The sequence below is a fragment of the Lithobates pipiens genome, unplaced genomic scaffold (genome assembly GCF_037356315.1).
Source record: "Lithobates pipiens isolate NorthernLeopardFrog02 unplaced genomic scaffold, aLitPip1_a1.2 Scaffold_8, whole genome shotgun sequence".
Lineage (NCBI taxonomy): Eukaryota > Metazoa > Chordata > Amphibia > Anura > Ranidae > Lithobates > Lithobates pipiens.
The window spans coordinates 581,015,304-581,034,035 of record NW_027507903.1 but is presented as its reverse complement, the minus strand read 5'-3'; the positions used below and the strand labels follow the sequence as shown (position 1 = coordinate 581,034,035).

The 18,732-nt window shown below is 43.0% G+C and overlaps 1 protein-coding gene and 1 long non-coding RNA gene across 4 annotated transcripts in view; one reads left to right on the top strand and one right to left on the bottom strand.

Annotated features, from left to right (window-relative positions):
* The window catches only part of DNM2 (dynamin 2), a 176,333-nt gene that overhangs the window by 41,228 nt on the left and 116,373 nt on the right, over positions 1-18,732 (bottom strand). For 2 of the 3 annotated variants that reach the window (XM_077470271.1, XM_077470273.1), the window contains exons 13-16: positions 16,687-16,738; positions 15,453-15,464; positions 8,470-8,583; positions 2,125-2,234 (exon numbers count right to left, since the gene is read on the bottom strand). In XM_077470271.1, coding sequence (XP_077326397.1) covers positions 2,125-2,234; positions 8,470-8,583; positions 15,453-15,464; positions 16,687-16,738 — 288 coding nt within the window. The remainder of the gene's footprint in view (positions 1-2,124; positions 2,235-8,469; positions 8,584-15,452; positions 15,465-16,686; positions 16,739-18,732) is intronic. The other variant, XM_077470272.1, reaches the window with a different exon arrangement.
* LOC143961103 (uncharacterized) lies at positions 2,609-3,934 on the top strand. Its single transcript, XR_013270408.1, has 2 exons — positions 2,609-2,786; positions 3,806-3,934. It is a non-coding gene; the product is annotated as an uncharacterized LOC143961103 (long non-coding RNA).

Sequence of the window (18,732 nt, the reverse complement as noted above, 5' to 3'; positions counted from 1 at the left end):
AGTGAATAGGGAGTATACATGTGCTCTAAGTGCCAAGTTATAACATTTCTGTTAAATAAGCAAAGGATATTTTGGAGATTTCATGAATCACATTCTCCACAGCGTCTATGCAGAGTAGTAGGGCAGGTAGCAAGAGCTGTAATTGTACAGAAAGAATAGGATTATCTATACCAGGAGAAAAATTCACTTTTCAGTTTGCCAGTCCAGATTGCCATAGCATGGGCAACAGATAAAATGGTAATAGCTGGCTTCAAGGTTGGACTTGTCAAAGCAAAGGATGACTTCAAAAAGGAGTCTCCAAAGGCCAATCAAAAGAATCAAAGCTGAGCATGCCCTAGTACAGTGATGGCGAACCTTGGCACCCCAGATGTTTTGGAACTACATTTCCCATGATGCTCTGGCACTCTGCACTGTAGTGGAGCATCATGGGAAATGTAGTTCCAAAACATCTGGGGTGCCAAGGTTTCGCCATCACTGCCCTAGTAGATTTAGCACAAAAGGGTGCCAGGTCCACCGTGAGAACAGTCAATTTCTTTTTGAGCTCCTCTTCCATAGGGTACAGGGCTGTAAATATGTCAGGAGTGAAAATCCCTCTCAGAGTTAGGGAAATCATATAAAACCCAATTAACTTGATCAATAATGGGGAAAGGCTTTCTAGGTATTGCCTTCTTTCTTGTGCTTAATGGGATTAATGGAATACATGGAGACTGAGCAGCACTAGGTGTAAATCTACAGTTGCTAGCCTGCGGCAAGAAGCTGAAGAATTAATGCCACAAAACTATGGTGGTGAAAAGCTTTAGAAGCCTCCGCTAACATATTAACATCCTCCTTACCTTCTGAAAATGTAAGTGAGCCAGGTAAAGCATAACTACAGTCAGGGGTAGGGGAGGGAGAACGTGTTTTGGCTGTTTGGCATTCCGTTTCCAGAAATGGCGCTAGCCTCTGGAACAAATCAGTGGCCGGACATGTGGCCAGATTTTTCTTTAGGCAGACAGGTCGCACGTTTGTGAGGGAGGGAGTCAAATTCGTTGGGATGGAGGGGAGGCAGTGACCTTGCTCTGGAAACATAGAAACCGCCATCACCCCGAAAGGAACTTCCTCATGGCCTACAACGGAATGTATGACACTTGTCCAATGGGCTCTTGCTCCCAAGCTTTCTCCTGCAGGGTACTCACAGAATGGATACAAACTAAGGGGTTTCAGCATGGTCAGTACAAAAATGCAATAACTCAGGCTCTGACTGAGTTCCTGTGGCTGTGTTTGAAGTTTTAGGCAACAGGTTTTTTGGGGAGGGGGGGTCAAATTTAAAAAGATATATACTATAAGATCATCTATGAGGCTGAACAAAGCAAGACAATAACTGGGGGAGGGTGATGTAGGGGACGACATAAAAAGGTGTAAATTACCCTATAACCTGTGCCTTCAAAACCACTTGTGTACCTAATCATTGCGATTCATTTTGTAGGATGAAAGAACATAATGTATTGTGTGACAAATCCAACTAATGACCTAACAAGACATGCATAGCCAGAAAACAGTGTTTAAGATATAAGGGAACCCTGTCTTACCTTGTCCACATTGCTGTCACATCCAGGGCCCAGGCATCACCAGGCATACCCACTCTAGGTTGTCTTCAGGGTCTGGGTGCCATGGGAATGGACCACAGCCCTGGACGTGTATAGAACCCTGCAGTCAACTAACTACAGGGGAGCGTTGAATACCGGACCCAATGCTCTAAGAACAAATTACTCTGTCCTGCACTGGAGAATTAAATGTAAAAGGCTAGAATCCCTGTCAGCTTTTAATTGTAGTCTGTCTTGATTTCAGATTTTATCACATCCTGTCTAGTAAACATGTTATGACCAGAAAATCTCTATGATAGAGCTACTAACAGCAGTCTAGCCTGATAAGGAATCTAATCTTTACCCACTCTACCCAAAAAATAAATAAATTTGGGCTGGACATACACTTTAGGCAGATGCTAACATATCTATGTAATAGAGAATGTATAAAAGAAAGTTTGAGCTTATATAACCAAAGCTGCATTTCAATAGGACATATCAATACCCGGTAAGATATAAATCTTTAACAGTCCACTCACACATGGGCCCCCTGGCTGCTCACCTTGATTCTGTGTTAAAAATGCCAAAGATGTGCTTGGTGGACATGAACCCTTTCTCTACATCTCGGATCTTCAGGTTGTCCAGAGGCAGCATGTATTTCTTCTCTTTCTCCTGCAGGGGCAGAGAAGAGTTCATCAACGTGTGACCAAGTACAAAGTTATCAGCCACAGGTACCACTTTGTTAGCTATGAAATCTTGAAAATGCAGCAAAAGTGGGCCATACAGTTTATTAGTAATTTTATTTTTAATAACATAATAGTTACCGACAACTTTTAAGCAAAAAGGCTTTAATATAAAGTCTAAAAATATGACTTTTATACCCTTATTAAAACTTCTGGCTGCCATGATGGCACTCGGGCGCAGTAACTGGGAGCAGCTGGGAGAGAAAACAGTTAATGGAAGGCAGCTTATGTTACTCCAACGATGCAACATCTGGAACAGTTTAAGTGTCTGGGAGGACTTTTGGCTGAGGCCTATGCTGCTTCCACATGGAGACTGCTGGATGCAGAGCCCCCCAGCCTCTTAACCCCTCCTCTCTCACTTCCTGTAGAGCCACAAATGTGCTCCAAAGGCTGCAAGCATTTCAATGCCACGTCACAGGAGCCTGGATATCCCTGGGCTTGCTCTGCAGCATCCACTTCTGCAGCGATATAGGGAAGACTGGTAAGAGCCGCAGCTGGGGGATCAGCTTTTGGGTAGGTAATCTGCTTCCCATCTCCTCCTAGAGGATGGACAGGGATACATAGATAGGGTGGGTGCTGGGGTGAGGCACTGTATAAAAAGTAAAGTGCAAGAACAGCATTGCTTTCTTGTTACCTAATGCATGAGAAAAGCAGAGAAAAGCATTCCAGTCAGTTATTTATGGGGAGACAGACTGTATGGATTTAGGATTACCGGTAATAACGTAGTACGAGTGGTATGCAGAAAAGGGAAAAGCCCCATGTTTAAAGTGTGTGTGTGGCACTGTGTCCGCCCTCGCTTTTTTTTTTTTTTTTTTGTAAATGAGTGCAAGAGAGATTGAGCATGTAGTATGAGAACTGGAGTAAGCCGTGCAAAAAAAAAACAAAAAAAAAAAACAAACACTTTACTTGTTGCACAGATTATTGAATTACAAAAAAACTGCACGCTGCCTTTTCTCTATTTCTTCTAGCCACACTCACAGACGACAACTAACAAATTCTCATTTAGAGAATTATAGCTGTTCAAGTAATCCTATCCTCTACCACTGCTACGTCTAATCTCAGCACTGCCAGCAGCCGTGGCAGTTCTTTGCCGCCAGAATCTGGTGATGCATGCTTGAAGACTTTCGTTTTTTTTTTTTTTTTTTTTTCTATGGGGAACCTCTAAAATAAAATAAAAGTTTGAAATAAATCATCACTTTATAGTTTCAAGCAGTACTTTAGTGAATTGCTGTTAAATTAGCAAAGCTACAGCTGGCCGCACAAAGTCCAATTCTCAAAAATGAACTAGCTGTATAATATGAAAGCTGGATCAGATGTAATCTGAATGTTATATTTGTTGATTGGAGAGATCAAAAATCAGTGAATGGCCCATTTAAGGCTAACAAAATAGGATGTTAACTAGAGGATTGATCTGAGTTTCACAAGTAATGGGGAAGCGTTCTAAGAAACAGTCGATACAAAGCCAACACACTTAGGGAAACTCCTCACTTTTCGTTACAGGTTCATCCAAGTCCTGATCACTAGAAGAACGGTTCAAGTCTCTCCAAACCTGCCTGCCCAGCATTAGTAAAACCTGAAATTTGTTAAGCTTTTTGCCATGTCCAACTAAAAAACGGTCTAGACTAAAAATGTGTAGAATTACTTAGAAGCCACTGGGGTCACTTATATAAACTGGATAAAATATATAAAATCCTTATGTTAAAGTATGGCTGTCTCACATACCAATCTGCCTTGTGTGTGACAGTGGAAGTGTTACTACAGGACACAGCCAGTTCTGATAGTTTTCTTTGATCCACTATTCATAATCCAGCCCCTTTGTTGCATTGCTAATAAGACTGCTTACTGCTCTAGATTTAAAAAATTGGGTCCAGTTAAGGATAGTGGCATACAGGGTTAACAGGACCTCAGGGTCAGTCTTAGACGCCAAGGTCACCAAATTGCTAGGGGCGAATTGCTGGAGAAGTTATTTTGAAGATTTAACTCCGCTAACAAAGGCGGGCGCACATCTGGTGGTCAGACGGGCACAAAGACATGACTATTCTGCAGTTCTGTGAGGCACAGGAAGTGGCGAGGAATTTTCTTGAGCGTCGCCGGCTGGGATTCTGCAATTTAGAGCCTGACCCCGTTCTCCCAGTGTTCAGACTACGTGTTCGTTGGACTGTGAGTGAACAGTAGTCTACACACTGGTTAAACTGGGATGGACAACCATCGACAAGAAGACACACAGAACCTCAATGAAGATAACAGGAGACACATGGCAAGCAGATGTGTGTGAGTTCATGTTAGAATGCAACTGCCTTAAAATGTGTTCTAAAAAAGACATTACTATTTTTTCTTTTTTGTTTTTCAGTCTTACAGTGACATTCCAAAACAAAATCTGTTCTTTTGTGTAGCTAGATCATGTTATTTAGGTGTCTGTTTCAACGTCAAGGCTGAGACTACAGCTAATTTTTCTACCAGAACGGTTTGCCATCTAACACACTTCACTAGTCCAAAAACGGTATATATTTATAATATGTCACTAAAAGAATTACAAATAGGAAAGGCTGCAAATGCAATCTGTCAGTCACACCAGTTCTGCATATCAAATGTCCTTTCCTCATTCCGTCATCCTCAAATGACTCTCCAAGTCACTGTGCCCTCCTTGTCCCACTTTATATTTTACTGATCACCATGAGGGTTCACAAGGCTAACAAAAGGACCTCATGGCTACCAGGTCTTTAGCCCCAATGCACGAGATCCTTGTGTTTTTGGCACTAGGCAAAATCTATAAAGAAGCAGAGAGCTGCTGTGGCTGGATGGTGCACCGAGTGTTACTAATGTTTAAGGCAGTATATGTCCAGAGAGAAATGCCCAGAATGCATCAGCCTGTGTTCCGGGCATTCATCCCTGGGCACATACTGTCTTAAACGTTCACACCGTCCAGCCACGGCAACTTAGTCTCCGAGTTCTACGGGCTGCCGGTGACAGGGGCCAACAATGTACGCCTAAGCCTTCCGCCTGCACCAAAATTCTTTGATCTCGAGCACTGGGGTTAAATGCCCAGTGTGCATTAGGCCTTAAATGGAGACTATAAATGTACAGAACAAAATGGCTGCTGGAGTCATCCTAACTTTACCGCAGCTGCCAGTCACAAAATATATAACAGACTTAAAGTGGTTGTAAACCCTTACAAACCACTTTGACCTACAGGTAAGCCTAGATTAAGGCTTACCTGTAGGTCCAAGAAATATCTCCTAAACCTGCACGGTTTAGGATATTTTTTTTTTTTTTTTTAAGTAAATAAGACAGTGACAGCAGGCGCACTATCGCCGTTAGCAGCATGCCGCTGCTAACGGCGATATGCCATTAGTGGCGGCTCCCGTGCGCATGCACGGGAGTAATGTCATCGCTGCTCCGGCGGTGTGAGTGGCCGAAGCAGCGATACCTGGAAGAAGATGGATGCTCCGGACTACAGGGGACAGCGGTGACTTCGCTGGCTCCTGTGTCAGGTAAGTGACACACAATGGGCTACTATGCAATGCATACTAGCCCATTATGCTTTACCTTTGCAGGGAGACAAAGAGGAAGTAAACCCATCAGGGTTTACTTCCTCTTTAAAGTGGTTGAAAACCCTGTTACAATCATTTGTACCTACAGGTAAGCCTATAATAAGGCTTGCCTGTAGGTACTGTAAATATCTCCTAAATCTGCATGGTTTAGGAGATATTTACCGTATACGCTTGCGCCGTCATTGGTGCATGCGTACTGAGGAAATGGTCTGCTCATGCCGTTTCTTCAGCAGCGTGCCATGACCGGCGGCTCCCATGTGCATGTGTGACGTCATTGCGGCTCCGGCCAACAGCGCCGGAGCCTGCAAACCCAGAGCTAACTCCAGAAGACATTTCACCAGTCATAGTGGTGTGTGGGAGCCACTGCAACAGCTTTGATCCAAGGTAAGCATTTCATAATGAGCTAGTATGCGATGCATACCAGCTCATTATACCTTTGTCTCAGGTTTTTTTTTCAGGTTTACAACCTCTAAGAGACAAGCAGAGCATCTGAAGGACATTTTCAAGTCAAGAGTAAGGCCCCAAAATGGAACCAGAAGTATGGATAGATTTAAATGACTCTTGGACTTGCATCTTAGCAAAAACAAAATAAGGGGATATGGGAAATGATTTTTACACACACACAGGTTTAACTAGATGGACTACGGCCTTTATTCAACCTTACCGACTATGTAACCATGTGTGGTCAGCTGAGGCGCCCATTCAATAAAAAGGTGCTTCCAAGTGTATTTTCTAGAAAGGTTGGCATTTACAGATCATAAAAACGACAGTTTAAACCACCATCAACGCGTTTAGTGGCCACTTCATCAGGACAAGGTGTACAGTACACTTTAATTGGTGGGATCTGTGTGCATTCCTTCAGCCCAGAGTATACAGAGAAAACTGTAAACTCTGGGCTGAAGAAATGCACACAGATCCCACCAAGTGTACCGTACACCTTGGGCTGATGAAGAGGCCATTAAAGAGCTATGAAACATGTTAATGGCGTTTTGCTCTTTCCATGATCAATACCAACCTTCCCAAAGAACCCACTTAAAATAAATAAATAAAAAAGGCACCTTTTCTTTTGACCTCGTCTCTGCTGACCACACACTGGTTCCATTTTGGGGCCTTGTTCTGTCTACTATTGCTCACTAGATCTGATAGCAACCTAGCATGGTGCAAGAAATTCCAGAAAACCCAGAAGAACATCTATTTCAACCACCCACACCACATGGAGATAGTCATTCTCCACAAGTGCCAAAATCCATTGCTCAACCCTAGGATGGGTATCAAGCAACCTTATGCATGCGAGTATATACACTACACTATTTGACTTAACTTTTCCCATACATTCAACTTAGTACTACCCTTTGAAGGATCTCCCTTGTGGCTTTTAAAATCTCCCCCCCCCCCCTCATCTGGAGCACCACTGATTTTCAAGTTCATTTTCTCCTACACAACTTCAAAGAAAACCAGAATCACAAAATAAAAATAAATAAAAAAATCACAGAAGTTGGATGTAATTAGCTGGAGTCATTGATGCTCTACAATGAATCTTGGTCCATCATAATCTGTGGATTTGCCATATGCACGACTACATTCAAAAAGGTACACGCTGGAAATACATGGTACTAAACTACTTTAACCAGGGTGAAGCTGAACTCCAGGCAAACGGCTAAATAAACAGGCAAAATACATATAAGGCAGCAGTTTTACCTACCAGCTTATTCTCGCCCCCATCCCCCCCCCCCCCCCCCCCCTTTTAATCTAGACCTGACATTTACGTAGCTCTGCCACACTGTATAACCCTTTCTGGTGGGACTGGAGACCTGATTTTTCTCCGATTTGGTTAGGTAGCATAAAGTCAATTTTTCCAGAAACATTGTCCTGTATATACATGAAGCACAGGGCAATAAATGGTATTAATATGCTCCATAAACACTTGATAATGATCCAATGGCAGCCGCAGCCTCTTATATCCCATTACACTTTCCTGCACTTCAACAACAGGTAGCACACACCCACTGCATCTCAAGTCACATGATCATCCTCCTTTATATAGCCAAGTGCTTGCACCCCCAGCCATTTACAAAATGAATGGAGCTGCTTTCAATCTTGTGTACAGTGTGTGCTTACATAGTGCTTTCCCTGGAGTGTGCACCAGAGGACGGCTGCAAAAGACCATGCAAGCACAGGAGCCACCCTGGTAAGCAGAAAGGGGAGTCACCTTCAGGGGACCAGGTTAAAATGCAGAAAAAGGTGAACTTACTACATCGAGGAGCTGAAAACAATGTAAGTTTTGCGGCCAGCTGCTAAAAATGTTTTTGGGTTTTAACTATAGTTTGATATCACTCAGGCCCCCATTCACATCTAAGCGTTTTGTAGCTTGAAGCTTCAAGCTACAAAACGTTGGGGGGGGGGGGGGGGGGGGGGGGGGGGGGGAAATCAATTAGTCTCTATGGAGATGGGGGGGGGTTGTCCGATTAGCAGAAGTTCAACTTTAGGGTGGAACCCCGCTTTAATATATAGCAGCATTATTGTCCTATTTTATCTGCCTGGAGTTCAGGTTCAACACATCTTTACAAAATACGACCCAAATATACTGCGTTCCTCCACAAGGTCTCAATTTACCTCTTCATCTTTATACCAGGATAAGGACTCGGCTGTCAGCACGAACCAATATTCCTTGGAGCCTCCTTTCATGATGCTGATGTTGTTGATGGTCAACCAACCTCTCCTAATCACCTGGAGAGAGAAAGCGTGGGAAAATGTACAACATGGGGGTGGGAGATGGGAAACAAAATGGCAGCAACCGCAATATTTAAATGAAATAATCTAATGCTATAAGGCTGTTCCCTTTTCAAAAACCAGAACTTGTGCAACTAAAACTGACCATACATTATACAAATATTCTTATTACCTTTTGATTTACCTTTAGTGCAAAGGCCTGCCTGACCGCATACAAATTGCAAGTGTTTAGGTTTGACCTTATATTATATGGTTTTGGTAATTCTAAAAGGAAAATTGTACAATGTATGGTCAGACTTTGCTATAAATATTACAGGGAAAAGGTCATCCTTTTTCCCTCCTGCAATCCCATCCTAGCTGACACCTAATACAGAGATCGGTAAAACAAAAGCATACTGGCTGCTAATCAGCAATACCATTGATCTGTCTGTGCTTAACAAAACTTACTTGGAGAAGGACACATTACCCAACCACAATATGCTTCAAATAAAGCTATTTCAGTTTAAGGTTTTGTGTATTAAAGCAGAACTATGGACAAAATGAGCCAGAAAAAAACATTTGGTTAGGGAGGGGACACAGGAAACGCATTGTGTTAAGCATGCAGTATAAGCAATTTATTTTGCTCAGAGTTCCACTTTAAGACCAAAAAAAGTGTAAAATGACCCAAGTCAAATGGCTAGTGATATCCTGTAAAATACAGCTATTGTTCAAATTCCCCCTAAGCTGTTGAAAAGTGAATTCTGGTTGCTGCATACCAATGCTCTTAGCAAAGTTACAAATAAATTTCCCAATGCTCCTGACCCTCCTTTCGCTGTTGTGGGTGGAAGAATTGTTACTGCTGCTCATATCCACCATCTCCATTTTCCCTTTTGTTTTGGGGTCTTGTTTTACGATGGTCAACAAGAACCAGATTTCTTTAGCCCATTATGGTGCAAAAGGCCCAAAATCAAACCGGTGTTCTAGCTTGTGGAAAAGTTCGAATCATTTACCATGATGCTACAGAGGTGCTCAACAGCTACATCTCATAATCAACACTTCTACAGCCCAACATGCAGCAACCAGCGTGGATGCAGAGAGAATGAAATGAGGCCTGCGCCACTTTTCTAAAATGTTACCAAGCCTTTATCATTGGTAGGCCCAACTACAGGATCTACAGCCTCCACCTTTGTGCATTATATACAGTACTGTGTGAAACAATGCTGTAAATGCATGATCTCTAACAAAATGTAAGATAAATGATCAGAAGAGAAATCCAATCAATATTTGGTGTGACCACACTTTCCCTTCAAAACGGCACTTGTTCTAGGTGCACTTGCACAGTTTTTGAAGGAACTTGGCAGGTAGGTTGTTCCATTTTGGAAAACCAGCAACAGATCTTCTGTGGATGTCAGCAGCCTCAAATTTAATCGGTCTCTTCATGTAAATCACAGACTATTAGATCAGGGCTATGTGGGGGCAAAAACCATCACTTCCAGAACTCCCTGCAAAATAATTTCATAATGTGCCAGTATTCATTGCGTACTTGCATCAGAACTAAGCCATCCAGAGGCGCTCTGTCGCCGCTGACAGGGTTTCCATCTTCACCCGGTGTTCCTTCTGGGTTCGCATGCTCCGGCCATTTGAATGACTGAGTCGCAACGTTATCGCTCACGGCCGTTGCACAGCTCTCCCAATGGACAGCATTCCGTCCATTGAGAGTGCAATGTGCATAGGTCTGTGTGATGGCACCGACTGCTACTAAAGTAAATATCCCCCAAACGGTGCAGGTTCAGGAGATATTTACTGTACTTACAGGTAAGCCACATTATAGGCTTACCTACAGGTAAAATAAAAAAGAAGACTTTACTACCACTTTAATGACATTGGCTGCATGTTTGTGGTTGTTGTCCTTCTGCAGAATAAATTTGGGGGCAATTACTTGCCTCCCTGAAGGTATGACATCTGACACCTGACAGGCTGATCATGACCAAATCTCCAACCCCATTTGCAGAAATGCAGCCACAAACTTGCAAGGAACCTTTACCATGCTTCACTGTTCACCATGCAGGACAACCCCCCCAAACATACAGCCAACGTCATTAAGATCCATCTTCCATGTAAAGCACAAGGAGTCCTGGAAGTGATGGTTTGGCCCCAACAGAGCCCTGATCAACATCAAGTCATACGGATGACTAGAGAAGCATTTGAAGCAGCTTACAGCCACAGAAGATCTGTGGTTAGTGCTCCAAGATGTATGGAACAACCTACCTCCTTCATAAACTGTGTGCAAGTGTACCTAGAATTATTCATGTTTTGAAGGCAAAGGGTGGGCACACCAAATATTGATTGGGTTTCTCTTAACTTACAATTTGTTAATTGATAAAATAAACGATTAACACTTATTTATGAAAGTATTCAACAGGAATTTCTCCACACTCACATAAGACTTGAGATGAAAAAAATAAAAAAATAAAAATATATATATATATATATATATATATATATATATATATATATATAGTCTTAATGATTAAGCATAAGCCAATAAAGTCCACCAATCCACAAACCAGGCACATAACACATGGCAGAAGTCATTGAAATGCCTCTCCACCTTTAAACATATGATCCCACCAGTGCCCTTAACAGTTGCAGAAATCAGTCCACTCTTCATAAAAATCTGAAATTTTGTCCAATATTGGTTCAGGGCAATGTCAGGCATCTGCTTCTGCACAGTACAGCGCTCTTTAGGGTATCCAAAAGCATAGATTTATCTTTTATTTGCTCCTCCACCACTCAAGCCCAGCCACTGGGCACAAGGAAATAACTGAGCTTACTGTGTAAGCTTTCTCTAGCAGAAGCTTACAATACGCTGTCCCCCAAACCATTGTGACATCACTGGGGTATCCACACAGCACCAGGACTGTCCCATTGGAGGAAGGGGAGCAAGTCACATGCTCCTCTATACCCAGAAGTATCGGGTGTTTTCTTTATGTGGCTGACCAAAGAAATGTACTGCTGGAGTAGGAGGCCTTAAAGCAAACCTATTGGTTTGCCCTGTATGAACAAAGCACAGATTTGCTTCAAACTGCGTCAATACTAGAGCTCCTACAGCCGACTTGTCTCTGAAAGTACAAGATTTGGAGATGTCACCGTCATCCATGATTAACTGCCTAGTGAGCCACAGACCCCAGAATAAACATTTGATTATGTCCTGACACCCGAGGTGGAGTTTGAGGTTGTAAAGCAACAATAAATGTGATAGTGCTGGATCTTATAACTTTAAAAACAAATAAGCAGACATCTCCCACATTTACCCAAAACAGAATAAAGTTCCTTTAGATTTTAAAAGGTGGCTTTTTAAAGTTTGCTGCTTTTCCCCCTCAAGAGCCCCTTGTCCTGCAGGATTCAGCCCGACATTGCCCCTGATTAATATCAGTGCCAACTCCTTCCTTGTGCAAGCAGTCCATCTTGTATCTTGGGATAGGTGATTGTGAGATAGGACAGGGAGAGAGAACTCCACAGAAAACGCAACAGGTTCAAAGCAATCCTGAATTGTGATTCAGCACCAAGACAAACCATTCTTTAGCCACTGAAGGAAAACCACGCTTCGTGATAGAATTCAAACAGAAATGTCTATGGGGAGATGCAAATGAGAAAGCATTCCTCCAAGCAAACTACACCAAGAATTATAATTACAGGCTGTGCAAGGCTTGTCATGCAATAATGGATATTTTTCTAACATTATTTGTTCATTCATTTTCCTTAGGGAGAACAATGCCCCCTGCTGGATGTCAAGTTTCTTTAAAATGTGTGACAAGCAATGGGGTTTTTTTTTTTTTTAAACAAACATTTGGTTACTGGTAAAGAGTGGGGAAGGGTTAGAAACATGGTCAGGTTTTACTGCCATCTGGGTCCCATTAAGGAAATTTCCCTTCACATACTCTTCCTGGATTGTCCTCTACAACTGAATAAAAGAAGCCCTAACCCATTCCTCCTCTGCTTAAAGTGGTTGTTCACTCTAGGAAAGTCAACCGCTACAAATCATGTAGGTGTTGACATAATAAAAAGAACACGTAGCCCTCCTGGGATCCAGCACTGTCCTCATCTGGGAAATTTCTTGACTAGCCTTGGGGTTCCCAGCGCCAGCAACTGTAGCTGAAAGCGGCATAGCTGGCTGCTCAGTGTACTTGCATGGGTCACTCTGCACAAGGTCCCGCAGTCCTCCAGGTCCTGTGAGGTGTCCCTGAAGAATCGGGGGGGATCCTGCTCAGGTCGGCGTGCGTCAAAACTAGGAACCCCCTCCCCCAAAAATATGGCAAGCCAAATAAAGGTAGAGGAGGTGGGAGGACTTAAAGCAGCACTCTTCCTTTTGAGTGAAGCTACACTTTAAAATAATCTAAAGACTTTTTATTTAGGGTACAGTAGCACTGTGTCCCCAGTAATGATACTCACTGTGTCCTGTCCATCACCGGGACAAAAGGAAGGAACCAAAAAAAAATCAAAAATGTAAAAGTAGTCCCTAGGGGGAGGATAGCTTTCAATGGTGACACTTGCTCTGATTGGCGTTTAAAGCTAAACGCTTTCGGGCCAAGCTGGCCCAAATGAACCATGTCCCTCACCAACATGTGAGGCCACTGGATGTACGGTATAAACTACAGCTACAGACAGAACACCGCACTGTGTCCCGGGTTTGAGCCGAGACTTCCGGTCTCATTCGGAATACATGAGCAGCCAATCAGAGAACGGGATGTAGTCTAGCAATGAATACAAAGTTTCCTCTGATTAGCGGAGTCAGAGGTTGTGACATCAGCCCGCCCCTCTGTCTCAGCCAGAGAAAGCTTTGTATTAATTTCTCTGAATGGCTAAACACCAGAGAGAGAAGCTAGTGTGTTCCAGGTATGAGACAGCACCCATAACAAAGTGCGGTATGCTGCCTCAGCTACATACAACGGGCTCACATGACAGGGGCAAAGCTTGAGTTGAGCTCAAGGCTGGGTTCACACACCTATGCGAATTGGATGCGGGTTTCTTCGCATCCAATTTGCATAGCAGGAGAATATGCCCGGCCCTCTATGGAGCCGGTTCACGTGGCCGGGATGGCTGTGGAGCGCACTGCACAGAAACGCTGTGCGTCTTTGCCTCCGTTTCAGGGCTGAATTCAGGCAAAGCTTCTGCCGTGGTTCATCCCTAAAACGGAAAACTGAGACGGACAGTGTTGCTGTGTGATCCGCAGCCAGTTTAGGTGTGACCCGAGCCTTAAAGTGACACAAGGCAATCCTTGGTGATGCACATAGCAGGTGATTAACAACCTCACTGAGATGATGATCTGCATGTTGCCCAGTGAGGCTGTGTAGAAGTGAATGTTTCTATCCCCTCCACTCAGGTCTCAGATTACACTACTCTCTACTCTGTAATGAAGTGTGCGATGTCAGATGCCCACTCCCTGCGGGCAGAAAAATACAATCTGCTCTGTGTGCTTCCACGATCACCTTGGGTTACGATAAGTAAACTTAGAATGGAAGCATCTCACCTAAATATTAAAGTCCAAGCACAAGTTTATTCCAATGATAGATTGCTTTCAAAGCCAATTTGGAGTGCTGCAACTCCATCCCCTTCATCAGGGCTTAAAGTGATACTAAAGACTCGTTCTTTTTTCCCCGTTAAAAAAACAAACAAAAAAAACACAAGCCCATTATACTTAGCTGCGTAGTAGTTTTGCACGGAGCAGCCCAGATCCACCTCTTCTCCGGTCCCTCTTCAGTGCTCTGGCCCCTCCCTCCTGTTGCGTACCCCCACATCAAGCAGCTTGCTATAGGGGCACCCGAGCCATAGCTCCCTGTGTCCATTCACACACGGGGCCACAGCCGCACCCTCTCTCTCACTGGCTCACTTACTTTGATTGACAGGAGCGGGAGCCAATAGCGCTGCCGTGTTAGCCAAATGAGGAGGGAAACTCCCAGACAGCCAAGTCTCTCTTGCTGGATCTAGACAGACCTCTAAGTATTAGAGGGGCTGCTGCACACAGAAGGCTTTTCATCTTAGTGCATAAAAACAAAAACAAAAACAAAAAAAAAAAAAAAAACTTTCTGCCTTTACAACCACTTTAACCAAACAGATAACAGTGGATTTGGACTCGATGTCCAGTATGTATTTGGCAACGCTAAGCATCCGTGAGCAGCTGCTCGAATAAATTTGTATTTGAACAATAACGTGACACAGAACTAGTCCCCCCTCTGCTGCTTGTAAAAGCAACCCAGCAGCTAGTTAGCCACTAGGATTGCATTTACAAGAGAATTGTCAGCTCAAAGAAAAAAAAAAAAAGAAAAAAAAAGGGGGGGGGGGGGGGGGGGGGTGGTCGGTAGGGGTTGGACTTCTTTAGCTGCCGATATAACCACTTGAGGTCTGGCGACGTACCCGTACGTCGCTGGTCAGCAAGTGTCAATACTTGTTCCAAATCAATGACTCAAAGCCTGAAGCCACCGGATCAGCACGACAAGAAAATCTCAGTGGGTCTTCGTTAGCAGCAGAAATTATCAAGAGAAGGGGGTTATGTTAAAGAAAATATTCAGTATGGGAAGGTAAATGAGTAAAGTAAGACTTTCATCTGCTTCAGCTTTCCCGAGTCATTCCAATGAGAAAGAACCTGGCAGTACTAGGCCTTCCAAAGCTGGGGAAGTTATATTCTAACTTCAAGTGAGATAACTGAATGTATGTATGATAGAACAAGAAACTGAAAAATAAGATCCATGATTTTTCTGAAGGCATGATTAAGCCAACAACCGTGCAATTATAAACAAAATGTATTTTTTTTACCCTTTACCCCATTTTACTAATAGGTGGTTAACCTTTGGCTAAAGCATGGTTACTCACACGCAGCAAGTACTTACCAAGATCTCTCCCTGAGTTTGGGATAAGGAGCCGTGAGATTAGGAGGATGCGGGAGTATACAATACAGGAACAAGGGTGAATTTTTATGATAACAGAGTTATGGAGGGAGAGAATGAAGAATGTAGAGAATAAAACAGAATGGAATAGCAGCAAAAAGAAGAAAGGGAAAAAAATTACATGCAATTAATACACAGTTAATATTTAAATTCCCATTTTACCAACATTTTTTTTTGTCAGTAATAAAAAATAAAAATAAATATCAGTACATGCCAATTTTTAATATTAAAAATGCACGTGCAAAGAACACAGCAGTTTGGTAAGTTCAGAAGAGGTGTGAGAATGTCAGACAGGACAGAGTATGAAAGATGCAGTGCATTGTGGGGGTTCCAGAGTCATGCTATCCTTTGAGCTCTTGTGCAAGACAAAATGGCTTCCCAGAATACTGCCACAGACCTGACAAATGCTGAATTTGATACAAATGAAAAATCAACTTGGTTATGGAATAGACGTAGGATATAAAGGTGCCCTCAGATCTATCTGCCATTTGAGGTCTTATCCATATAAACTATAAAATGTCTGAAGGAAGAGGTGTTCTTTTCTCCCACAGCGACCATACTGTCCTGCAGCATGAGAGAAGGAGGAAAAAAGGAGGGGGGGTTCCTTAAGACAAAAGAACATGTCCTTATTCAGACACGGATTAAAGGTCAGAGAAATGGTGCAGTGAGCCAAGTTAAAGGTGGAATCGCCTGTGCCATATTCTTAAAGTGGATGTAAACCCCTCAGGAATACCAAGTGAACAGCCTCAGGTGATAGACCGAGATTAACAAATCCTTCCACAGAGATTCGATTCGTTTATCTGCAGTCTTCCCCCATCTCTACACCCTTTCAAAAGTGCAGATAGTGTTACAAATCTTTCTTCTTCATCTGTCAGCAGCACAGAGGAGGGGGCGGGAAGACTGCAGTTAGTGTGCGAGAGCTGATTGGAGGAAAGGAACACCTCCTCCCTTCACACAGCAGAGGAACTGTGTTGTGAATAGGCCTTATCCCTTATCTCATGTGTTGGGAAAAGTCTCATAACAAGTGAGACCACACTTAGAGCTTTGCAGAGAGATAACACTGCAGACGTGTGCTTTGCTCAAATGCCATGACTCAGGTTTACAAACACTTTAATGAAGGACAAGTATAAGCTTGGCTGTGCAGATGGCGGGTGGCCTTGCATGGTGTGCAGATTACCTGGTTAGGGACAGCTCTCTTCTTGTTGAGCTGCGTGCTTCTTTGTTGGGCACTAGAGAAAAACAAAGCACAGACATTGGTTACTATACTGTGAGGTACAATGGCTTAATGTAGCAATCCAGTTTTGTTAAATCAGGAAAAAGTGCAGTGCCTTTTCCATATCAGCTAGTGGCATGCACTAATTTTAATGATCTTTTCTGTAGTTAAGATGCTTTTGAACTGTGAATAAATGAAAAACGGGTCAAGTCAAAGCACTTGCTCAACTTTTTAAAGCAATTAGTAGCTCTAATTACTTAATGGACCCCAGTCTTAAGAAGCACTGCACATCCTTTTCATGCAGCAAAGACGACGACTAAAACACTTCCATTATCCTTCCCTCTAATTTTAACACTTTTTTCCCTCTAACATTGGTATCAAACAAGGAAATGGGCCGTAACAGGAATGTAGAGTTAAAACTATACATGGAGGTTGTTAACGCAAGGTCTTCTCAACACATCCATTTCTGTCGCATAAGGGGCTTTAAGCTAGTTTAGCCCAAAAAAAGAAACCAACACCTGAATTATTGGAGAGGAATTTGCCTTTATGATGCTCCATGGGATTTAATCCTGCGCTGACCAACAATAGCTATGCAAATCAGGACATCTGACTGATACATGCTTAGTTTGTAGCAATGACTTACATTTAAAAAATACTGGTTGGTTTTGGTTACTGCCCTTTGCTTTCCTTCATGTAATAAGCCCAATCAATTATTAGTAACAAGCAGTTTGAATAAAGCCACAAGATTTTTTTTTTTTTAATTAAAGATTTACAATTATACAACTGAACTAGCTATGCAATCCAGGGTGGAGACAAGCAGTCAGGGTGACATTACATAGGGGCACACACAAGCAGGAGACGTGCAGAATACCCACCCTGGGACGAGCTGCTCGGTATAACAGCTGGCATGTGAAAGAATGGGGGGAGCGAGTGATGATCGTGGAGGATGCAGAGAGAAAGAGTGTGGGTCATAAGTGACAGTGCAAAGAAAAACACAGGAGAGAAGTTACTGATAGAGAGACAGACAACAGCAAACTGCGGAGAACACTAGGCAACCTACGACAAGACAAGTGAGCCAAAGTAAGCGGGAGGTCATAAAATGGAGGGTAGAAACATGGCTGAGTATATGCTCGCTACAATTATCAAGAAAAGCCACTATGAACATACCAAAGACAAACTAGCAGCAGCAAAATTATAATAGGTATGTCAATCTATAGGGAGGGGGACAAAAAAAAAAAAAACCCTTTCACATGCAAAAGCAATTTCAAAAAGCAGCACATGTCTGAGAATGCAGCTTAACTGGCCTGCAAAAAGGTTTACCTTCCATGTTTTAGCAACAGAGTTACAGCAAAAAAAAAAAAAAACACACACAACCGGACAAAGTCTGCAACCCCCCCCATCTTTTTTAAAAGGAGTAGTGCAAAATTGGGGGGTTTACAAAATGTTTTTTTGCAGGTGAAATAAATTTTAATTTTTTTTCTATGAAGCCTGCAAAGCATTGCACCGGTGATCAGAAGATTGCAGGTGCAAGGCCAGGCTCCTGCAGACTCTCAGAATAGCTGTATGCCTGTACCTCCGATACGGGAAGGCAGTTATACTTGAGGGCAGGAAAAGCAATGGACTACGAGTGCGCTTACCATGGTCTTCAAAGTTCACTGAGAATTACAAGCTGTCAGCCGTAATGGATGATGGTACTTGTCTATTCATTCATTGGAAACAGAATGGATGATATGGCTATGTGTGCAGAGCCCTTCATGGACACACTTTAGAAATTGTGAGTGGGTGCAAGGAGAGGATCCCCTGCCCACAGTGACAGGGAAGGGGGTGAGGGGGCGCATGCTGAACATGTTAAGCCCGTATTTAGGGTCCAACATGTCCAGGAAGGTTAACTTAGCCTTTCACCATTTTGTCCTGATACAGACTTATTTTTATCTCAAACATGTTTTAATTCACTTACTGTTGACCGACTACCTGTGTTGGTAGTCTGCTCCAAGCATCAACTACTTCAGT